A 23,320-nucleotide genomic window follows, 5' to 3' on the forward strand; every position below is an offset into this window, starting at 1 on the left:
GTACAGTATGCTTTGAAGTGAAATGCCCCTTGAACAAATGCCCATTGAAAATCGTCCCATATATTTTGGCGCCCCATGTAATGCATGCGTGTTTGTTTCGTTGAGATTGTCGTATGCTGCAACCTAGTTGCCGCCAGCAGTGCAGCTGGCAAGCGCGGCAACAGTGGAAATGTTGCACTGGAAGATGCACTGTAGGAGCAAATAGATTGCTGGTTAGCCTTTTTGAAGACCTTTTGAGTTTTGACGCCTTTCTTAGTTCGAAGCCATTCATTGGATAAACCGGGTACTTACGCCGCCGGTTTCGTTACCAGTGACACAGCCGACGACACATGAGCTGCCGTCGGCAACGGCCTGGGCGTAGCAGTTAGCCCGGGGCTCGAGGGGAGCGGCCTGAGTGGCAGGGGCGGCAGAGGCCAGGGAGAAGAGGACCATGGAGATGGCGGCAACGGAGATCTTGGAGAACTGCATGTTGAGGAAAAAAAGGGTTCGGCGGTGGTAGCTGATATACTGGGTTCAAAAAAGTGAATGTAGTTGAAGTTGGTTATAAAGAGCGAATGCAATGTAGTTGGAAGGTGGTGGTGATGAAATAGGAAAACAGAAACTTCTTCAAGAGCGAGAATGGCTTCTTATATAGATTTTATATTACTGAGACTTCATGACATACATCGTGACAGTGATAGGAGTCGGGAACAGCCGTTCTACGCAATAGGCCGTCGCCGTAGTGGAGCCTACCCGAGATTACAACGGCCTGCCCGAACATAGGGGGTTCCATCCAACGGCTCGTTCGGAGAAGTCTTTTTGGTGGGGCTTTGGACATTGCTTAAGGTACCCACGCATGATGCATGACCAAAATATTTCGCAAAACTTCACATCGCCAAGACATCTCTAGCCCGAGGTCTCGTCTGAAGCCAGAGTAAGGAGCATCAACGGACAAGACACGTTGTATTGAGCTCGCTTCCAGAAGGTTGTACATACTACGCAGTCCTGTGTCTAGTTAAGCTAGCTTGCAACGTTCACAAATGAGCCGCATCCTGAGGGCCGTCACGCTATCTTTCGGGGGAGCCACGATTTTGGGTTCCCCAGACATGCCAAACTCGCTTGCGCAGGGGTGGAAAACTCAAAAAGAGAATTGCACTTGACCGAGTCTTATATTTTCCTCAATTATTATCTCTACCCCATAACGGACACAACCTAAAGCGGGCTGGACCGCCGCCTACTGGCAAGCTCAAGTCCCACAGGGCGTGGCGCACAAACATTTGCATCCACCAAGTTGAGGGAAAGATCGACAATGGAACCTTATGTTGATGTTGTATGGAACTGCAATGCATTCCATCCCGTGCTGCTTTCCCAAACGAGATAAGTAAGCCTTGTGGAGTGCAAGGGTGAGGAATTGACGATGGGTAGGAGATGCGCTAATCGGGGAGGATCCCGAGGCAGAAAAGGAACTCCTGCCGTAGCTAACTACCTCGGCACGACACATCTGATTCACACTGCACGATGACAACCTGTCAGCGTACTTCAATATCCTTTTTCATACTTCTTTCTCAGCTTAAGCAAGTGCGAAACTTGGCCCAAATGCTTGTCACCAGTTGTTGCCATCGCTAGCCAGCCGGCGTCTTGATTACACATCGTACGGAGATCATCGCCAGGAATACTCTCTATTCCCACATGTCTTCTTCGAGCAAATGGTGCAATCAATAAACGCCCGCGCATGGTTTTCGGGTATGCAAAATAAGTTTCATTTGAGTGCGAGTTGAATTAGATTTCTACAAAAAAATCTCTAGGCGCTAAAAGGATGTATGGAGACAAAAGAGATACCAAAAAAAAAAGAAAAAGAAAAAGAAAAAAAGAATCACAAATGTTGTGCTATGTTCCAATTTCCAAAATCAACTCCCCCTTCTACCCAGCTCAAAAATGTTCAACCTGTCAGACAACAAGATGCCCATCCAACTCCCTCTGTGTCCACTCCCACAAGAGGTCTTTTTGCTCGGCATCCTTACTGGCCTTTGACCCCCTCCCCTTGATGCCGACTGGGTAGTAGAAAGTACCAGTCTCAACCGCCTCGGCGGCCGTCGCGGCCCAGACCTGGTTGTACGCGCCCTTTTCGATCGTCGTCATCAAGGCCCGCCCAGCCAGGTTCAAGGCGCCCCTGACGACGGGGTTGAATCCGTCGATCCAAGTGCTCAGGAGACCAGTTTGTACCACGCCCGGGTGCACGGACACAACCTTGAGGTCCGGGTTCTGCTCGGCCAGAGCCCAGGCGTAGTGGACGTTGGCGAGCTTGCTGGTTGCGTACCGCGACTGCGTGCCCGTCTCGGTCATTGTGGTCTTGAGCTTTTCGGGGGCGTCCAAGATGCCAGCCACGGCGGACCGCTCCAGCGCCGAGGACAAGAACACGACGCGAACGTCGCCGCTGCCGGGCATGGCTGCCGTTCGCTTGAGCCGAGGGAGCAGCAGCTGAGTCAAGAGGGCCGGGCCGACGTGGTTGGTGCCAAACTGCACCTCGTAGCCGTCGGTCGTCAGGCCCTCTGGCACGTTCATGATGCCGGCGTTGTTGATGAGGATGTCGAGGCGGTCGGACGCGGCGAGCAAGGTGCGCGCTGCCGACTTGATGCTCGCGAACGAGGCCAGGTCCAGCTCGAGGGGCGTGATGGGCGTCGAGGCCGCGGCTGGCGTCGAGGCCCGGATGGACTCAATCGCATCTTCTGCCTTGGCACGCGACCGCGAGCCCATGTAAATTTGAGCAGGATTGTGCTGGGCGAGCTGGCGGATGCTCTCCAGGCCGAGACCCGTGTTACCGCCCGTGACTAGGATGACCTTACCCCGGAGATCCGGGATGTCTTGGTCTGGGTTGAACTTGACGCCATCGCAGGTCATTGTTGCGGTTCTGGGTGACGTTTGACTTGTGTGTATTGCTGCTTTTTCAGGTAGACAAGAGGAAAATGGTCTCGCAGGCTAAATTTAGAGGCTGCTAATTGTGTTTGCAATGTCGTTTTGGCTTGCGGGATTGTTTCCTTCATTTTTTTTTCTTTGGGCAGGGCTGCAAATATGATGCCTTTATACACAAAGACATCACCGTAGAGAATCCAAACCCGCGGACGAATATCACCCGTTCTATGTAAAAGGGAAATATGCGAGACTTATTCCAATTTGGGAAAGCTTGGACGGAAAGGGTTTAGTGTAAACGGCGAGGTAGGCCTGAAGGTTGTCGCAGCGGGGTCTTGTCGGACGCCGCAGTCCAGGCCCCTAAAATCCGCCGTCGACCGCAGGCTGACGGGTGGTGACGCGGAATGGCGTGGAAGTAAGTAATCCAGGCGACCCGCGGGTTTGAGGTTCGTCCACCGAAGGAGCTGGCTGGAATGGTGGCTGCAGGCTACGGGCTTCAGTCCAGTCCTGTGATTGGTTCCCGGCAGGGGTTGCATAATTGCGCCTCTGGCGAATCTGACAACTGCTAGACTGTGCCACCAGAGTAAAAGTCTATGCTGCACAGGTATGACAGGTACCAGGGGAATCATCGGCGAATTAGCTTCACTATTCTCCGATACAGGGCTTCGTCTTGTTCGAACAAACTAGTTTGTAGATCGATCGTTGTCAGGACATGGGCACCATTTTGAGGTAAATTGGAGAGGAGACCAGCTGAATCTTTTTATTCTCTATTTTTTGTCATCACCGTCTTTACAAGCCAATGAATCGTGACGGGGTTTGCGGGGAGCCAACCGCGAAGGGCCGTCAAGAGAGCGTTCAAAAACGCTTTCCGCGGCGCCGTCATTGTTCGGGGTAGGGAGCGCCATGGTACTGACGGCAAAAAGAAGAATTTGGAAAAAACGTGGTGGTACGCATATTGAAAAATCTATTTGTTGCCGAAAGAAGGCAGAAAAATGTAGAGTTGAATAGGGCAAAGATGTGAAAGAACCAGATGTAGGTGGCTCTGGACGGTGAATTTGCGGGCCGACTTAAAGGAATATCAAACGATTTTCCAGGGGGAAACAAGGTTTGTTTACATATTAATTTTCGTGTCATTTTGACATCTCCATGCTGGTTTGCTTTGCCTGCCAGCTGATTTTAGAACACGAGATTACTGCTGGCCTTGATACACAACACTTTAGCTGGGACTGTACCCTACGTTGGAATCATATGAATCAGACTAAGCAGAAAAAATCTTGTGGATACCATAAAACAGCATAGACGGTAAAGCCCGGACTTAATATATACAAGGAGGGAGACCCGAGGTGGACGAGTCGCGGGGTGTTGTTCATACAATATGTAAACTTTAATGTACGGATTCTTGTTGCCCTGGTTATTTACATCCAAGTTACTTAAGGGGCTTTTCCGTTCAACTACTCGCAATTCCAACACTCTTTCCCCAACAGCTCCAACGCGGAATTCACTGCAGTTTCAGTCATCCCCCTCGACATTGCCTGTGGCTTGTTCTTCGTCATTATCGCAGGTATCGGAGTCATCGGAGTGATCGTAGTCATTGGAATTGTCGACCCACTCATACTCGCCATTATATCTGTCCTCCCAATCGCAGTCATGATTCTCTATATTTTCAACAATAAAAGATCTGTACCCGCACTCCAAGCAGTAATATTCATCTTCGTCATCCCCAATTCTGCGCGGAACCAACCGCGGAGTAACGTCGTCAAGAGAGCCTTCAAAAACGCTTGCCGCGCCGTCGGCAATGTTCGGGGTAGGGAGCGCCATAGTGCCGATGACAAAAAGAGCCATCGCTTGAACAAATTCAAACGTGCGCATTCTGGACATTGGATTTCATACCCAAAAAGGCAAAAGGAACCAATAGAGTTAAATAGGGCAAAAAGAAATGTTTTGAAAGAATAAATTTGCGGATTATTGTGACCCAAAAAGATAATAATTGTTGAGGGGGAAGAACGTTTTGTAAACATGGATCTGTTTTCATAATCGCAGAACACTTTGGCTGGGGTTATACCCTGTATCAGAATAAGATTGAGTCAAGTGTAGAAAGTGTCCTAAATATGTAAAATGTATCCGGACCTAATATGTAATGTAAAGGGTAATTTCCGAATTTAGTATATATACGTGGTATGAGGGAGGGGACCAGAAAATCTGATTCCAAATCCATGGGCTCCGCGGAAGACGAGTCGCGGGGGTTTATTTATACAATGGAGGACATTGTACTTCCTTACTAAGCATTATACACGTGGGCAAAACATTTTCATAAAAAACCCAAGGTAATTAATTGTCACAAGCAATTTGACAAAAGTGGCTTACAATATAATCATCTTTCACAGTCTCTCAACAGGATTACGAAATGTTCACCAGAGACAAGGGTTATAAGTTCCTCAACATATGTAATTCTAGCATTTCAGTAAGTAGTTGTCACATCTTCTTAGACCTGATTTCAACCAGTAACAAGTTGGAAAGTTATGTAAATTATAATGCACAAATTCTATGTGGCCTGGTTATTTTTTTACATGTAAGTTATGTAAAGGTCTTTCTATTTGTCCAATCGCAATTCAACCGGTTTTCCCCCAGAAGCTCCGACGCGGATTACCCGGAATTTTTGCAATCGTCATCATCAGATTCATCACTGGAGCTATCGGAGCTACAATGATGGTCTGAGGCATCAGAATCAGAGACATAATACTCCCACTCGCCGTTATTTCTGGAATCCCAGTCACATTCATGGTTCAGCATAACCTCCAGACTGTAGGATCTATAGCCGCAAGCCGCGCATTCGAGCCTTTTGAGCTCATCCAAATGTCTGCGCGGAACCAACCGCGGAGTGCCCTCGTCAAGGGAATTCTCGGAAAGGCTTCTGGTGGTAGGGAGCGCCATGGTGCCGATGGCAAAAAGAGCAATAAGCTTAACGAGTTTGGAAGTGCCCATTTTGAAGAGTTATTGCTGTCTTTAGTAATGCTAAAGATCATGCGTGTAGGACTTGGAAGCTGATCGGGCAAAATAGTTGACCCGTATTACAAGTGATTGTTTGAAATGGAAATAATCTGGTTTTGTGAGCCATTATCTATTTCCCTTGTAGTCGTGGCTTTGCAGGCTGCCAAGTCATTTCGGTCTCCTTCCGCTCAAGGCGAGTCGTGTACAAGCTCTAAACCAACAACTAGGGCTAGTTTCGGAGCAAACTCGATTTAAATCATAAAGCTTTGAGCAAGCACGGTGTTGAAGAAACGACCTGCATAGTTTGCACAGTCTAGCTCTTTGGGATATCCTTGCAAGGTCAAAATTTCCTCAATACAAGCACCTCTATTTTCCCATGCATCACCAAGCAAAGCAAAGTACTGCTTGCGATTCAGGTTATGCCAGCTGCCCCCACTGTGACCGGTAGATAAATCCTGACCTGTCACATTGAGACACGCTAGTGGTAAAGTAATAACCCTAAGAAGGCTTTCAATAATTAGATACATGACGCTCCTTTGAACCAGCTAATAACTACGCCAAGATTATGAATAAGTAAGCGCTCAATGTGACTGGGGAAAGATTAAATACATACTTGCCACACATGCCGCGGCTGTCTACCAATTCTGAACTGCTGAACTATGCAGCGAGTGAGGGACTAGCTCATGTCACCTGCTCGATCGTTTAGCATATTCTCTGCAGATCCAAGGTCTCATTCGATGAAATGGTTATCTGAACTAATATGAGTATGTCGACATTACGTCACGACCGAGTTGCGCATTAGACCAACGGAGCGACTATAATATTAATCCGCAAGGGAAAAGACGGCAAAATATATCCTGGGCGCCGATCACAGATGTGCTTTTATTCATGTTATCTTTTGAAATGGACGCGGAAGAATCTCGTAATACTCTGTAGACATGTGGGATAGTTAGATGACTAGTCTTGCTATTAACTAGATAAGGTATTCAACATTAATTTCCCTAATCTTCGAACTCCAGAAAAATGGCGGTTAACTTTAGCCTGGCATGTTGGAAGCTCTTCAGTGTATCGCATATCCTAGATCTAAATCTGCCTGTTACTAAGGGGTGCATAAAGTTCGGGTAAACAGGTGCGTTATATGCCTTGAATTGGCACCCGTTCCGACTTTCCTATCGAAGATGATGCCTTCCGGAAAAGTAAGATCCCATTAGTGGGAATAATGCTGCTGTGCCAACAGCATAAGGGTTAGCTAGTATTGCAAATGGGTACAATGTACCTTGTGTATTGGACATTCTTCAGCCGAGACATTTGTCTCTTCACTTTGAAACAACCAACTTACTTGCTACTTTCAGTCTTTGGCTTCATCCTTTAATCTTTTGACCTTTGTACCAGTCATTTCCAGGTTAGAATGCGATTCCCATTAAACAGCAATTGCAAATTAACTTTTTCTACATGTGCGTTTCTTTTTTGTCAAATCATCGCTCTTTCGCCATCGGCACCAGATCGCGACCTAGCCCATATAATGGCGCCAGAAGCGTTTTCGTTTCCCAACTATACCCCGACGGCCGTACTCCGCGTCTGATCCCGCCGAAACACCCGGATGAGGAGACCAATTATAAATGCACGGCATGCGGCTACTAAGCATGGACCGAGAGGGTTATGTGGGACACACCTATAAAGCAGTGAAACCGTTGTGGCCTACCTAGGTAGTGCTGGTCAATCCACCATTGAAATCTTGATACTTCTTCGCCCCCGGACTGTGTGATAGAGGGGTCGATAGAACCACATCAAATGCCAATGCTTACTGTTGTACCTTTGCAGGACCGCCACGAGAGTTTGCGGCATGTGAAAAGGAACAAGGGGTAACCTTGAGGTGGGGGCTGGTGTTCTCCGCGATAACTTGCAAGGATGTGAATACTTGTCTCCTGACCTCAGGCGAGGTTTCAACAGTATCGTAAATGATGCTGTCTGGATGGCCACCATTCTTTCGCTTATTGGTTCCTGTGTATAACCTGCTTCACATTAGTTCTACCAAATCGGCATTAGCGTCATAGCGGCTGTTAACTGAAGGTCAGTTACTGAACTACATTTTATGGGCTAGGCGCCCGGTTATAAAATCATATTTGTAAGATTGCAGATTGCAGAATTGGGCCGTAACAGTTGAATTCAGCTGTTGACTCAAAATATAAGAAGAGAAGAGAAAGAGATAACAAAAGTGGTTTCGCTGCGATGGAACCACGGCTCAACTCCAGCCAGATGACAGAAGGAGAGAAGAAAGTAATAAGCAAAGAAAAGAGCAAAACTGTTAACCAAAGTCATCCTGAAACCGCTTCCAAACAGAATCCTGTTCCCGTCTCAGACAAAAGAAGAGAGAAGGGAAAAAAATAAAGAAAAAGGACAGTACCCTTTCCTAGGGTACCATCCAAATGCCCCCCCCAAAAAAAAGCCCGACCAAAAATGCAAGAGCAGAACAATGGGAATATGTCGTGGTATCATTAATTTCGAAAAAAAAGGATGAAGACTCGCTGTGTGACAAAGGAAACAAAGAGGATCATTAAAAAAATCTTTTCGTGCGTAGCTGCTGCAATCCTTCCCAAGAGAGGAGTTGGTTGGTGAGGATGATGGAAGATGAATGGTGTGGTAGAGCAAGCATAGCAAAATGGATCGTTGGCGTGAGGATTTAGTTGCAAGTGAGATCGCCAGTCTTGGAGTCGAAGGTGCAAGCCTTGGTGTAGCGGTAGGCCAGCTGTTCCAAGGAAAAATTATTAGTAAGTGAAGTTTACTAAATTTTGGGATGTTGGTTAAAAGGTTCACTACTCACGTTCTGGTAGCCACCGTCGCTGTCGGTCCAGAAGGCATTGGGCGCCCTGAGGTACATGCAATCGTAGTTGGTGTGGAGAGGGCCTAGCTTGAAGTCAACGCTCGTCTTGCCGTCGACGTTCTTTGCGTTCTTGACCCTGTATCCCTTGTTGTAGCAGGCGGCAGCCACAATGGTAGGGTCCTTAGTGTTGTCCATCATCTGCTTGACCGTCTGCTTGGTGAAGGTCTGACGGGCAGTGTCCCACTTCATGATGTCGCTGATGAGGTTGGCGACGGCCTGGACGGCGATCTTGGCGGCTTGTTTGGCGGCCTCGCTGCCGAAGGAGGTGGCGATGTCAGCGGAGGCGCCGCGCTTCTCAAGAGCAGGCTCCTCCTGGATGCTTACAAAGGCTCCCCGGGTCTCGAGGTGCCTTGGCTGGATGGCAAGGGCCGAAGCGGTCGAGGCGGCAGCCAGGGCGGTGGTGAAGACGGTGGCGACTGAGAAATGCATTTTGGTGGTTTGAAAGAAAAAGGTTTGGTTGAAGAGTGAAGAAAGTGTCGAAACTGCTAATCGAAAATGAAAGTCGAACAGAAAAAGAAGAGAAGATGAGCAGAGTGAGTTGTGATGTTGTGATGTAAAGCCGGATGGAGAGAAGATAAAAATTAGATTATTGAATCGCATCTAAGCTCTGTTCTTATAGAACTCGACACAACTGTGTGAAGCTATTCGGATACCTTGAGTCTCCCAATCCTGAGGGTATTTTGCCAGTGGCAATTAGACGAGACCGGTGGCGGTTAGACGAGACCTCAGAATCAACAACGCCTGGCTCTTGGACCCATCTCCAATGGAAAGGAGCTCAAACTATATATCGATTAGGCGAGCTCACAGAAGAGCCCCCCCCCCCCCCCCCCCATTAGCCATCTCGTTCACAATTCAGGCTACCCATGTTGAACGTTAACATTTTTGGACATTAAATTAGCCCTAACATTCCGAGATCATCGCATGTTGTTGGTCTTGAACTACCAGCGGGAGTGGATGTGAAGGGACTAGTACATCTTGGACCAATACACATATAGACACATGTGGAGCTCGTAATTCGGCAAATCCCCAGGGTTTGCATAAACCGGCTCCAGATCCCTTCGTCATGCGCTTGCTGACCGTGCGCGCGGTATTCGGCCGATCTCAGCACGAGCCAAATAACGAGTAATAGAACTAACCAAACCCACCTCTTGCCATACCTACCATGTAGTTATTTAGGTACATAAGGTACTTGCCAAGTCAGTAAACCCTCGTCTTGCACTTTTGAATCTATTCCTATGTCGATTTCTCGGGGCTGTGACCCGTGCCAAGGACCGGTACTGGTACGCTAAAATCCACTCGACGTAAGGTGTATACTTGCAAACTTAGGTTGTTTATCAAGGCAAGTGGCCCGGGCATGCACATGGGGCTTTTAGTTGGGGTTTGCCCTTTAATTACCAACAGTCACCGGTCACTCGGCACACTTTCTTTTCTTCAATGCTAGCGGAGCGCTCCATAAAGGCTGCGTTGCAATTTACAATTACCGCGTCTCTTGGACTGCAAACACTCCGCTGACGTGCAATAGCCGAGTCTACGCCTCTCGGATCTAGATGTTGCATGATCAACAATGCCAGATCTGTGGATACTAGGGTGAACTTTAGGACATTAACGATACAACGGCACTGCTGACCCGACCACAGTAGCATTTTTCGTCACCACCTCCGCATCGACCTTTGATGAGGTTAGCACACATACCCCCTAGAAATCATGAATGACTCGCGATCGGAATTACGGCTGTAATGCTACCCAGGGTATGGTGGTAACTGAAGGGGCTCCACCGTTTGTACCAGAGAACAGCCGATCGAAACAAACCTAGGAACCCGCTTCGAGCGTTAAGGATGCGGCTGGAGCGTTATTGGCCCGAGTGCTGTGTCCAACATAACAAGCACTCACACACGGCATTTTCATGAATGGATCTTCTGGTCTCTTCCCGTAAAACTAAGGGGTAACTGCTTGGATGACTGAACTCCCAACGTGCTACTCAATCTCGCTAAAGTTTACGTCTTTGGGTTTTCTTGCGAAAGAGGAAGTCGCTGTTTTGGAGATGACATCGGGTTTCTGCTTGAAGACCTAAGCTATACAGACTTGGTTATTGTGCATGGGAAACCATGTAAAGTAATAGCTTGATTACATAAATATCTTAGTGGGCACTATGTGCAAAGAATATTGCTGCCGAGCTCCGATAAATGGTTTGGCAATCAAACCACTGACTTGCGTAGTCGGGTTGTCCCGGACGGAGAGAAAAAAAAAACAAAGGGCAGAAAGCAAAAGTATGAATTTGGCCCTTGATTACAGGGAAGGCTCCATGTACTGCGTAAACAATTATCACTGAAAATCTTTACCATCATTTGGGGGCTGAAGTCCATTTCAAGGAGCTGGATTAATGCGTTGGAAATATCCATAAAGCTTGACACCAGGGTACTCCTGTTACAGACACTAGGGGGCCCCTAGAGCCTTACTATAGTAAGAACACACGAACTCCACATTATGTTCATAATTGGAATAGCGTTACCTTTTTAGGAAACATGGTGAATTCCTGAAACAAATAGGCCCCATATAAAGCAACGGAATACGGCTTTCTTAATATTTTAGTAGCAAGCCCTCCTAGTCGTTGATTGCTGATTATTGGTGCACATTATGGCGCGATAAACAGGTAGACATGGAGTCCATGTATGTATACCCAACCCCTGTATGCATACGAACTTCAGGGCTCTTCGTAAACTATCGGCCAATGGATAGAGTCCGATAGGACAATAAGCAGGATTAAACACCAAGGGAAGCACAACTCGTTTACAAAATCGTATGTGGTCACAAGGTTAGTTGAAAACCCTATAATACAGCCTTGCTGGGGAAACATGGGAGGTACTAAATTGGGTTTTAACATTTGCCTGTATTTACAGGGTAAGTAAGAGTACCTACCTATCCACACACACATATTTATTCAGGGGTTCGGGTGTACATGAGTATGTCACTCAGGCACCTAAGTAGGCAGTAGATCGATAATTTGCTTTGATAGAGAGAGCTAAAAAAGACACGACAAAAAAAGAATACAGAAAAACTCAGAATTGTGGAAATAAACTTTTCATGTTGTGAATTTCTCCTGGCTTCAAACCATCTTGTAAGTCCAAAGACGACACGGCTGGAAATACTTTGCCTATCGGCAAATTGTCCGTCCTATTAATAGCAACGTGATAAATAACAAAAGAAAGTCGACAAATCAGGTTTATTACATCTCGCCATCTTTACTGCTTACCTATCAATACATTTTCTCTATCCTTTTATATTAAAAGTAAACCTTATTTAATTTAGGGTGAGCTACCTAGCCAACAAGATTATCATCTACTTGACTCTTGCAAAGAACTATGTCAACGGTCTTTTTTTTTCTTTTCTTCTTTTTTTCATTGAACGAGGCATACTGCAGTAATGCTACCAGGATCCTGAGCTTTACCAGCTCCAGGGCTTTTAATTTTAGTCCATCACGATGTGATCACTTTGGACAGCAGCTGGAACGTCATGCCGAGTCAAAAGACACCGAATGCCGACTGATCTGTAATTTCCCGAAGGCCCTGCCATGCCTTCCGCTGAATTTGCTGACAGTGGCGTCAACCTCTTTGCAGTTTATTATCATTCCACACGCAGCTTTATTGCCTCAACACCAACTCTACCCGGGTCCAGGTAAGGTCCAGACAGTGGGAACCTACTAGTGGCCAAGGGGTCCGCAAAGTAAGCCTGAGCCCTTCCCCAACGGATCGTACATTCCCAGCGTCACCTGTGGAGGCGGCGATTCTGTCAAAGCTTGCCGATACCAGATTCAGGGCAAAGCCACGGTCTTGAAGAAGACGCCCTAGTAGTCCTAGGAGGCGGCGATCATGTTGTCGACCTTTTGACTCTAGAGTTACGACAGCTTGACACCCGTTTAATTGAGGTCGGGTGGATCATGATGACATGATATCGTGCGACTGAGACTATGTGCCAGATATGTGCTTGAAGAGAACGATGATTGCGCCTTGAATAACATATTCTGAACCCTTCTCATATCTTTGTGTCATGACTGGTGCTAACAACTGGTACGCGGAGACGTGACACACTCTGCCTCATTGTAGAGTATGGTCAGAGTACGGTGGTACCATCGTCCTAGGCCCCAAAACTATCAGACAAAGGCCAAATGCCAGCAATGGTAAGCATACACCTGGAACTATAGCCATCATAAAGAACTGACGTAACTGAAAAAGTAGCCGTCTCACAATGATTTTAACAATCATCAAGCGGTCAACTGCTCCAGAGATTTAGCATCCCCTCTAGCTCGGGAAAAAATATGACTGCCGTTGTACAGTAGGAGAGCACCTCATTTTGTCTGTCGAAGCAGCTCAAAAAGGCGAGGATAAAGGACCAATGGCACACATATCCTGCAGCATTGGCATGCATGTTAACATATGGGGCAACTACTGGTGTGTACACAAGGTGTGATTTCACTGGTGTCATTTGCTGACGCTGGGCTGCTGGCCAAGCATGTTGGCACAGAAATATTGCACCTGGTCCAATTGTTCGTGAGAGAGACGCTGTTTGTCGGCAATCAGTATGGACCACGTCATGCTAAATAGATAGTGTATAAAGCTTATTTGGAAGCTAGGTGAGTTGACCACTTGAGTAGTTGTTTATTATCTATTTCAGTATCTGCCAAAACTGTATCATTAGCACAGAATTCCCCCATCGCCGAACATGTCTTTCACTCTCCTCAAATTGGCGACCATTGTCTTACTGGGCATCAACACGTTGTATAGGTTAAGTTTCTACAGAAATACCAGCCCTCCCACCTTATCTGGAAATTCTATGACAGATTCCTTGACCCACAATCTCTTCAGCATCTTCTATGGACAGTGCAAGTCTGTCGACGACAGGGCAGAATTTGCCGGATCCTATGGCGTCAACAGGGGTCACATTTCAACAGTTCTACCCACAAGGAGCTCGAACCCAGAAGCCCACATAACCATGGGGCCTGAGGACTACTCTACGCAGACCGACGTGACCTCTTTTCCCTCGAGGCTGCTAGTCACTTCCATCGCCGTCACCATCACACAGACATATTTCGCAGAGGTAGACATCACGCCGAGGAGCTATGGCTCTAGTATGAAGTTTTAACATGTGGGAACTGATCTGTACGGTTGGATGTTTTAGCACCACCCAACGGAAGATGGGGCAATAGGCTTGGTGCGAGAGTTGTCTCCATTCCAGGCTTGTTCATGATATTTTGCATTTTTTTTCGACGATTGAAGCACTGTCCGAAGAATTGAACGGCACATATAACGTCTCTTCTCCCTCTGATTCCTACCGCGCCCCCTCAATCTTCCTACCAGGGCATCGCAAAACCTTATCGGCCCGGACGGGATGTCACCAGACCCCATCCGACCAAAATCTCAGGGCAGGGCGCTAGCGGTGAGCCTTGAGGGCGCCGTGGAAGTCCAGGACCAGCTGGGTAGCTAATGGAGGGTGTGCTTCTTGGTGCTAGCATCTGGGCATTTGTACGCATGTGGGGGCTCATCCGGCTGGGAGGGTTAGGTTTGGTACCATAGGTGGGCATGAAGGCGGAATCACTGTAGCGGGGACCCGGCATGTTGTTAAGAGATTTACTTGGAATATCCATAGGTGAGTATCGGAATCAGCTCGATTAGACTGGCGAAGGGAGGCTACTTTTCTGGTAGATACCGACTGCTTTTCCGCGTCGGGGGTGCCTGCAAAGTTCGCTTGGGTTTTAGTCATCAGGTAAAGCGCGGCAGCGATACTCATAGTTGTAAGTTACGGATCATCAAGAGAAGCTCAGGCTTTTGCCAAGAGTCTGGTGATTATTCTGTGCCTGTTAGTCAAATAAATGAGGGCCGCATATCTTTTCTCCCTTGTTTGCGGCACGCAAGCTCCTGGACGGACCGGTCCTCATTCTCACTGCTCCACGTGGTTCCATCGCCAAGGAAGTTGAGATCTCCGGTCTTTGACTCATTTTCTGAATGTCGAGTCTGATCCTTGTTACCCGCCGGATGAAGCTCAACGATCGCCAGGCAGAAGCTGCGTATGGCGAACTTCTCAAACAAAATTTCGGAAGTGGACAAAGGGACTGGAGTTTCTCATGCACTGACACAGAAAAAAAAATGCAGATCGTGTCCCGGACATTCGCCATGGAAATGTTCCACCTGTATTCGATAAACGTCTGGAACAACACCACACATTGACTCTGACGTAGCACGGCCCAGCTTTGGGTTGCCATTCTAGGTGCAAGACCCCAAAATTTGTAGCGTTAGCCAAGACAAGCCGTTGTTTTGGTGGGCGATACCCGCAGAGGTCTTGGGGATTCAGAGCAGCTTCCGACAGGGGCAAAACAACGCTGATACCATAAAACATATCACTGCCAAGTGTGCCCCAGGAAATACTAGGAAAGAAAGAAGAAAAAAAACATCATTTAACCTATGAACGAGCGCAAGTCATTTGAGGCAGCGGATCAAGAAGACCCGGGGTAGTGCGAGAACAATGCAGCAAAGACAAGCTTAAATTCGGAACGATTGCGACTAATCAGGTAATTGCACGGACTTATGTCAGGATTTTGAGAGGTTGTGGGTAGGTCCAGAAGGCAATAATTCTTTTGGTTCGATTGTCTTTGAAGGACGGGAGATCTGAAAATGATGATCCTGAACCACCTCAACCGTCCCAATCGTATCTGGTGAATTGGGAACAGCAGCCTCACTTTGTTTCTGTTAAGATAAAAATGGATCTCTGGCTTGCAGCCTACCTCGTGTTTGAGACAAGACCCTTTTCAACGAGAGGGGAAAAAAAAAAGATGCGCCTGTGGGGGGGCGCGCGCAACTCGGCCTAATATCGCAGGGTTATTTTGTGATAACGGCCAAGATCAAGCTGACCATTTTGGTGTCTCGAAAGAATGGTCAGCTAGCGTCTGTGCAAGATCGATTTTTCTTTTGTTGTTTCTTTTTGGACTAAGAGGCTAGCCTGTTTCATGCGTACCTGAATTATGGCGCTACGTCGATCCTCTCTTTTTCTTGGAGGGGCGACACAAGCCTGCAAGCAAGCTGGTAAACAAAACAAAAAAAAAAAAAAAAACAGTTGGCTTGGCACCAGAAGGGTTTTCTTGGTGGCGTCCGAGCTAGACGCAAGGCCTCAACTGTCTCAGGCACATCTCGAAATTAAACGGCGCTTCTTTTTTGTGGCGGATAGGGAGGGCAGTGTGATGGAAATAGACATGGCGTCGTGAGGGATCGGAACAAAAGCAAGAAATGGAAATATGGGATCACGAGATGGAGATGGGAGACTAAAAAAAACATATAAGTCTGCCGGGTCGGGATTGCATCCAAATTAGACACTCGTACCCTGTGTATCTTCAGTATCAATCTCAACGGCAAAAGCAGCAGCAGCAAACCTTCCTTTCCTACAGTCACTCTTTACCAACCGCTTACATTCGCTTTTCAGCCCAAAATAAAACAACAGTTCAATAGATTCACTTCTCAAACCTCGCCCAACATGAAGGTTACTGCTGCTGCCGCTACCTTTGGCCTGGCCACCCTCGTTAGTGCCGTCAACACCGACCGCCACCAGGCTCGGGACCTGGACACGACGCTGCGCGTCATGAACAACGTGCTCGACCAGATGGTGGTCGTCGACAACACCATCTCGGCCTTCAAGGATGCCACCGACCTGCCGGCCGTTATGGAGGTCGGCACCAAGATGATCGCCATCATCAGGGCCTCGGACGAAGAGATCCTTACCATGACCCCCGTCCCGCTCCAGGATGCCATGACCTTCCAGCCCCTGAGCGACAAGCTCAACGCCCAGGGTGACAAGCTGCTCGAGAACGTCGAGGCCAAGGTTCCCCTGTTCGGCAAGGCCGGCGTCTGCCCCACTCTGCACACTGCCGTGTCTACCATGGGTACGTTTTTTTTTTCTTTTATATTTTCTTTTTCATGTTCTGCTGAAGCTTTTATCCCGGTTTTTTTTTAACATTTTATTTCTTTAAACCAACAAACAGGTGCTGGCGTCGTCAAGCTCATGAACGACGTCTCGGACAAGTTCCCCCAGGAGGGCCGCCAGAACAACGCCCACACCATCCAGCACTTTACCGACTCGTTCGCCTCGGCCGTCGCCAAGCTCAAGGCCTGTGCCGACGTCAACAACGCCGGCGGCGGCAAGCACGGCGGCGACTACGACTCGGCTCCCGCCCCCTCGGCCACCTACAAGCCCGCTGCCACCGCCACCGGTGTCGTCCCTCCCCCGCGCGTCTCGGGTGGTGCCCGCAACGGCACCGAGGGTGCCACCAAGACCCCCATCGTCACCGCCGGTGCCTCTTCCGTCGTCGCTAAGGGACTCGTCGCTGCTCTGGTCGCCGCTTTCTTCTTGTAAAAAAAAGAGAAAGGAATGCGGGGAACAGGTGTGTGTGTGTGTGGGAAGGATTGTGAGGCTTTGGACGTCTGAGACGCAAGCGTTCTTTAATGTGATATATGGGGAATTTTCTTTTTGGTTGGGAGACATATCACACCATATAACCAGTCTTTTGTAATTTACTGGAAGAGAACTGTTATATAACTGTTATATAACGGTTGGCTTAGATTCTGAACATAATATATTTTCCTTTCTCAATTCATCTTTTCTTTTGCAATTGACTGTATGTTGTATCTCATGTCGTTTACCTTGAGCAAGGTAAAGAATAGAGCTGTTCCGAGACAAGTCACAAGACAACTGAGCGACTTTGACGAGAGCTTGGCTGAAGATCCGACATGCCAGAGCATTCTCTGGTCAACAAAACTCATGAAAACTGTTCCACGAGAATTCTAAACTATTGTATCCTCAGTGAAGAAATGATATATTCGACATAGTTCCGGCAGTAGGATAGCGAAGCATAGGACGAAGAGGCCGCAATGGGGCCCAACATTTGTATGATAATATGTGGTCTACCTGCTGGCAAGGTTGAAGATAGTGCAACTGCAGTATGAATTATTAATATTATAGCCGAGTTGTCAGAAGCTGACCTAGATTTCATTCATGAAACCGCCCTGATTGTTCGCCTTCAGTAATTCCCAATCAGCCATGCCGCTTGATCGTGCCCCTCGACAAAGGCCCAAGCGTTCTGTGCCTCGGTTTCACACAAACACGGACCGCCAACACAGTCTACGGAGTACTCAAAAACCGGTAGATCAGGTCTTGACCTCCGTAGCGTGGGTGCAGTGGCAATCTTTTGATTTTTGGCTTCATCCATGGATCTGATTCCCAAGGGACTAGATTCGGGTGATTCGAATCGAAGCCGCCTGACCGCAGACAAGTGTTTGAAGAAGATGTCTTGGAGCTGCCTGAGAAACTCTTGATAGGCTGGGTTGTCGTTGATAGGCCGGAAATCCCCGTGGTGGCTCATGAGGGATTCTGAAAAGTGCAAAACCAGTCGCGTCATGTTAGGCAACATCGTGCGGTCGGCTGCGAGGAGCGTCACGGCGTCAGGAGTTAGCCAGAGATTCTGCTTGTCCAAGGTTGAATTTGTGATAGCCCCGTCATGTCCATAGTCGCGTTCCGGGTTGTTCCCCCACCGGCACCAGGGGCAGTCATAATCGATGCAGACGGGATGGGGCACGTTCACCCTCACCTCCTTGACTAGATGTCCATATCTACGCACCACTCACAGCGCCCGGCCTGTGATGTTCCCGATGCCTCCAGCGATAAAGCTCACCGTTTGGAACACAAGTGGCGCCGCCATGCCTCGTAGTCCATGGCAAGTATTGAGCAGGCTGATATGGTCGGCCGGCTCGAGCAACCCCAGGATCTTGTCCCGGAGCTCCGTCGGCAGGGTTATGAGACCGGTGGCCATGGTCGAAGAACTATCCTCATCTACTCAGAATGAGCTCATGGGGTGACTGAGGAAGAGTTTGACAATGGAGATGGCGGAAAGGATGACGGCGATAAGCTGTGAGGAGTCATTGGAAACGCCAAGCGACTGAAGTTGACCGTGTGGGGCTGAGTGATAATACCAGGCGGGTATGACTGTATTGCCCAAGTTGTTTTAGCGTATCTGTAAGTTGATTGCTCGGATTGTTCGAGACTTGAAATGGTAGCTTTTGGATGTGCGTTTCTAGGATGATATACACGCGAGTTCTAATACCGAGCTGTACAAGTTAAAACACCCGGTAAAGCTGTCAAGTTCCGAATCTTGTTTGAGTATGATGTACCAGAGCATTTAGTCAAAGGTCATGTTTGTACTTGTTTTTTTTTGGAGTTTTTGTAAATGCTCGTGATCATGTCGGTGCGGCTCATGACATAGGATTCCAAATAGATATAGCTTTTACATGCTTTAAGCGCGGACTGTATCTGACGTAGGCAGCAGATATAGTTGTATACTCTCAACCTGGTTTAATATTTGTAATGTTTTTCATTGTGTCAAAATTTGAATCTTGTGATACAAAGATCCAAGGGAGAGACTGTTCATAATAAAGCGGCGACAGCTTCCAGCACCTTTATTCCCTTCCAAAACAACAAAACGAGTGACGGCAAAACGCAAATACTGTCGTCAGCTTTTTCTCCCTTATACCAGACATCTTCTGTAAGCCCTGTGTTCAAAACCCGATTTTCCGATGTGCTCACACACCGGGTGCCATTTCGATTGTTTACACGGTCGGCTCCGGCTTCTTCTCACAAACGAGGTCATAAAAATCCCTGCTATTGTACCTGTCAGGCTGATCATTACGACCACGCTTGGTAAAGACATCCCTGAATCGATGGGATAATTTGTCTATCCTCCAAAATGTGCGTTAGTCGAATCAAGGCCATTAAAAGTGGTGTTCGCCCCTACTGCTAGGATAAACTCAGTACTGCAATTTCATGATTTTCACGCATGACTTGTCAGCACAATACTTGGGTAGCCTGGTAAGGCCCTTGGCAAAGGGTCCATCAACCTCGTATTTTATTTAAGTACTTATAACCTAATTTAGTCAATTAACAAAATAGGTAGCAAACCTACGCATACGGTATGGACTGCCTAGTGAGTTTGGTCACGGGGTTTAACCGATATATTAAGCCCTCCTCACGCTGGCTGAACAGCTACAAATAACCGTTAATTCATGGAGCTTGCTTGGTGTATACCGGAAGAATTCGGACCTGTTTAAGATGACAGGCATTGATCCGAAAGTATTTAGATGCAGTCCCCGTCCACTACAGTGGCAACGTTCAACTTTCCTATCGTCAATCACTTTTTTTATAAGGTGTTAGTTTGCTGTACTAAAAAAAAGATACTTATTAATCTCCCCTTCTTTTAGTTTAGCAAGTTTAACAATCCACTGCGACCTTTTCTGACAGTTTTCCCTCAATAAAATCACTTATATTCTCCATTTAACAAGGATGTTAACTTTTTTTATCTTGTTTTAGAATATAAAAATGCACGTATTTATCATTTTTTGTTTTGCAGTTCTAGCTAGTGCGGCGAATTGGAATTTCATTACAAAGAAGCGACAATATTTATATCGACTTGATTATCGCCCCCCTTGTCAAATCTACCAAACCAAGGGCTTTCCTTGGCCTGATCAGGGGTGCCGGGAGCCGATCCAAGATTGGAGTCAATTCCACTCATCGGACCGGTACGGACTCGTCACAGGCGACATGGAAGCCGCTCACATCTATAAAAACCATAGGCGGCCATCGGTAGACGCGTTCATCTATCAAGTCGACGTCACAGACGTATGCGTTCCGGGCAACGACCTACTCCCAGAAACAATCGGCGGAACGCCGGCTGTTTACCAAGTACCTTTCTCAAGGATCAAGGGGTGGTGGGACATCTGGCCCATGGATTATTATCCTCCCAAGTGGAAGAGTAACGATCATTATGATGCTTCGCTTCCAGATGATCTTCCGAAAGAGCTTCGGTTGACCTACACCGGGCGGAAGACGGCCGTTGACGCAACAACTTGCAAGTCTGCTTGGTCAGCTTGAGTAGATTCTGACTTTGATTAGCCCGATGCCATGCCTCGGGAAGCTGACGTTACGACAGCGACTGCGGAGCAGATAGTTTTGCAATTGCAGCAGTAGAGTTCTGTGTAAGCAGTACTTAAAGAACAAACATTCCTAGTGTGGTGTTGATGGAGTATGTATGGTGTTTATGCAAGCAGTCTCCGTCAAAAGTCTCTGTTCCAGATTGATACCTATATAAATAGATAAATTGTGACTGATGATCCTCTATGTGCTGTGCAGATACCCGATGACGGATTGTTACCGTTAATATGGAGTTCGCCTATTCGATCTCCTTCTCATGTGGGAAAATCAGGTTCAGTCTTGTCTTGGTTGTCAGATGAGGGATGACCGCATTAGGAAACTGCGAGACTTCACAGTTTGTTATTTGGCGTTTGAATTGCTAGAAATAAAAACTTCAGAGACACTAGTAGATTTATATAACTTGTCTGCTGAAAATAAGGGTAAAATAAAACACGTAAGGGTTGCTGAATTGCCGCTGCAGTAAAAGTTAATTTAACCTAATACTTTATGGCTTGAAATATGACTTGTATGGGGTTGCCGCCTGAATATCTACGCCGGAAATCATAGGGTATCAACTCTTCCAGTAACCTTTACTTTGCAGCGATTCTTTCTTTCAACCCGCACGTCTCTATCGTTAGGGTTAAAATCTGTTAATCCCAGTGTCCGAATGTCACAGAATCTTCGTCTATGGTTGTCAATAAACTAACTTCCGTGCTACGCTGTAGTCTCAGGGCTCATCCCTGAACGCGAGCTCCACTAATTAGGCCGTGGCTCAATTCGTGGCTTTGCTTGTACCTGTGGGTCCAACCAAAGATCACTCTGGCTCAGGCGATCTTTTCGGCCGATTTAATTGGTCGAAAAGCCGTGTGGCTGAAAGGTACATGGAGCGCCCGGTCCACCCTGCAACGCAGGGGGTTTAGTTTAAGCATTGAGACTAGGGTTTAATTTGTGCATTGAAATTAAAATGGGCCTTAAAATTACCTTTACGGGCCCCCATCCCATTTAACGCACATTAACGTACACGTGCAGGTAAATTATTTGGGTAGGAGAGTTATATATTGGGTTAAATAACGTTTATTTAGTTAAAAAAGCGGGGAGGCTTTTTTATCCTGCTTTTAACGCTAATTCAGCGCTCGTTGTCATATGATGACTCGATCTATCGGATTATTTAATGCGACACCATTCCCATGGGTTAATGGGCCCAAGCTTTTCGGGCTTTGGCAGGCCTTAGTCGTCATATAGTATAAAATGGGCAGAATATCCAGGGAGGAGGTTATCTTCAAGAATTCGACCATTACATTTATCTTTGTAGACTTCAACTTTTATTGATCCGTAGTCCTCATCTTCCACTTTTACTACTTTGTCGATTCCTGGTCGGATCAGCTTTCCACAGTCCACAACCCTGGACTGAAATTGGAGAATTTCAAGCACACATTTGGAAGACAATGCGCCCATAGCTTGAAAAGCAACCGCTATAACGGGGAAGAAACTGGTAGCAAATCTCATTGTGATTTGGTTGTGGTTTGGTTGTGGTTTGGTTTTAAAATAGTAGGAATAAAGAATAGTAAGAACCCTGATTTTGATAACGGCTTTGTGGCCGAAGAAATTTGGGGTTGCCAAACTGAGACAGCTGTATCCGAAATATAAGTAAGACTTATAGAAGAGATAAATAGGTGAGAAGTTGAAAGTGTAACGTTAAAATAACGAGATAGTTTCTGTTTATAAACTTAGCCAAAGCTTTCTTCCCGTCTTTATAAAAGGTAAACCGCACATTTTGAAAAAGATCTCCAACATTTATTAATAGTATATGCTAGTAATACATTTAATTTAGTCCCCGACGTTTTATATTGACTAAGGCCCATGAGCGGGTTTTGGAATGCGTTTATATTGACTATACAATTAAATTGCAACCTGATTCCATCATCAAATCAAAGAATAATTCTTTGAACGATTAACGTGCATTATATATGTGATAATTAATTTAATTAATAAGCACAATAATGTGCACTAGCAATTTAATTAGTACTGTAACAATGCAATGTGCTCGTATTGAGCGAAAATATTTATTCATATATATTACTAATATTAGTAGTTATTTTTATCCAGAGTGATGCATAATTTTGTAAATGTTAAGGATCCAGGTTGAAGTTTTGGTTACATTTTGGCGGGGCGTCATTTGGCCGTAGAAACCAAGGATGTATATGGCTCGACTCAGAAAGAAATTCATTTCTAGCTTGAAAGGGTATAACTTGTCATATTTGGTACAGTTCTTATAATTTCGAGCAAATTCATTTTCAGCTTCCAGTCAATATGAATTTCCCCAAATGAGCTAGATACTTGACCACCTTAAAAAGTTTGCTTGTGCAGCAAGTGTAATCCATTGTCTAAAGTCAGGATTCAAGGAAAGATCTTGATTCTCCAATTCAGTATTGCGGGGCGAGGAATATTGAGCAGGTTGAAGAAGGTGGCGATCTTCTACCCTGGAGATGCATGCTCGACTATCCATGACTTATCTGTAAATATAAACAGTAGTTTTGGGCCCGAGTCAGAGCATGAGCCGGCATTATATGT

The 23,320-nt window shown here is 46.7% G+C and overlaps 9 protein-coding genes across 9 annotated transcripts; 3 read left to right on the forward strand and 6 right to left on the reverse strand.

Annotated features, from left to right (window-relative positions):
- Nucleotides 1-267: 267 nt before the first annotated feature.
- On the reverse strand, nucleotides 268-468 carry PgNI_07939 (uncharacterized protein; the record flags this gene model as incomplete). The annotated part of the gene is made up of 1 exon (XM_031127943.1): nucleotides 268-468. The coding sequence occupies one exon, from the start codon at nucleotides 466-468 to the stop codon at nucleotides 268-270; it is 201 nt and encodes a 66-aa protein (XP_030981465.1).
- Nucleotides 469-1,926: 1,458 nt separating this feature from the next.
- PgNI_07940 (uncharacterized protein) lies at nucleotides 1,927-2,877 on the reverse strand (the record flags this gene model as incomplete). Its single annotated transcript, XM_031127944.1, has 1 exon — nucleotides 1,927-2,877. One exon carries the CDS (start codon nucleotides 2,875-2,877, stop codon nucleotides 1,927-1,929), a length of 951 nt encoding a protein of 316 aa, XP_030980871.1.
- Nucleotides 2,878-3,653: 776 nt separating this feature from the next.
- On the reverse strand, nucleotides 3,654-3,791 carry PgNI_07941 (uncharacterized protein; the record flags this gene model as incomplete). The annotated part of the gene is made up of 1 exon (XM_031127945.1): nucleotides 3,654-3,791. One exon carries the CDS (start codon nucleotides 3,789-3,791, stop codon nucleotides 3,654-3,656), a length of 138 nt encoding a protein of 45 aa, XP_030981012.1.
- Nucleotides 3,792-4,395: 604 nt separating this feature from the next.
- On the reverse strand, nucleotides 4,396-4,755 carry PgNI_07942 (uncharacterized protein; the record flags this gene model as incomplete). Its single annotated transcript, XM_031127946.1, has 1 exon — nucleotides 4,396-4,755. One exon carries the CDS (start codon nucleotides 4,753-4,755, stop codon nucleotides 4,396-4,398), a length of 360 nt encoding a protein of 119 aa, XP_030981011.1.
- Nucleotides 4,756-5,739: 984 nt separating this feature from the next.
- Nucleotides 5,740-6,089, forward strand: PgNI_07943 (uncharacterized protein; the record flags this gene model as incomplete). Its single annotated transcript, XM_031127947.1, has 2 exons — nucleotides 5,740-5,876; nucleotides 6,020-6,089. 2 exons carry the CDS (start codon nucleotides 5,740-5,742, stop codon nucleotides 6,087-6,089), a joined length of 207 nt encoding a protein of 68 aa, XP_030981010.1.
- A 2,465-nt stretch (nucleotides 6,090-8,554) lies between these two features.
- On the reverse strand, nucleotides 8,555-9,184 carry PgNI_07944 (uncharacterized protein; the record flags this gene model as incomplete). Its single annotated transcript, XM_031127948.1, has 2 exons — nucleotides 8,555-8,620; nucleotides 8,696-9,184. 2 exons carry the CDS (start codon nucleotides 9,182-9,184, stop codon nucleotides 8,555-8,557), a joined length of 555 nt encoding a protein of 184 aa, XP_030981192.1.
- Nucleotides 9,185-13,144: 3,960 nt separating this feature from the next.
- PgNI_07945 (uncharacterized protein) lies at nucleotides 13,145-13,891 on the forward strand (the record flags this gene model as incomplete). Its single annotated transcript, XM_031127949.1, has 2 exons — nucleotides 13,145-13,200; nucleotides 13,615-13,891. The coding sequence occupies 2 exons, from the start codon at nucleotides 13,145-13,147 to the stop codon at nucleotides 13,889-13,891; spliced, it is 333 nt and encodes a 110-aa protein (XP_030981009.1).
- A 2,379-nt stretch (nucleotides 13,892-16,270) lies between these two features.
- On the forward strand, nucleotides 16,271-17,146 carry PgNI_07946 (uncharacterized protein; the record flags this gene model as incomplete). Its single annotated transcript, XM_031127950.1, has 2 exons — nucleotides 16,271-16,676; nucleotides 16,776-17,146. The coding sequence occupies 2 exons, from the start codon at nucleotides 16,271-16,273 to the stop codon at nucleotides 17,144-17,146; spliced, it is 777 nt and encodes a 258-aa protein (XP_030980869.1).
- Nucleotides 17,147-17,810: 664 nt separating this feature from the next.
- Nucleotides 17,811-18,599, reverse strand: PgNI_07947 (uncharacterized protein; the record flags this gene model as incomplete). Its single annotated transcript, XM_031127951.1, is given in 2 exon segments — nucleotides 17,811-18,399; nucleotides 18,415-18,599. The coding sequence occupies 2 exon segments, from the start codon at nucleotides 18,597-18,599 to the stop codon at nucleotides 17,811-17,813; spliced, it is 774 nt and encodes a 257-aa protein (XP_030980867.1).
- Nucleotides 18,600-23,320: the final 4,721 nt, after the last annotated feature.

The sequence above is a fragment of the Pyricularia grisea genome (assembly GCF_004355905.1).
Source record: "Pyricularia grisea strain NI907 chromosome Unknown Pyricularia_grisea_NI907_Scaffold_4, whole genome shotgun sequence".
Taxonomy (NCBI): Eukaryota; Fungi; Ascomycota; class Sordariomycetes; order Magnaporthales; family Pyriculariaceae; genus Pyricularia; species Pyricularia grisea.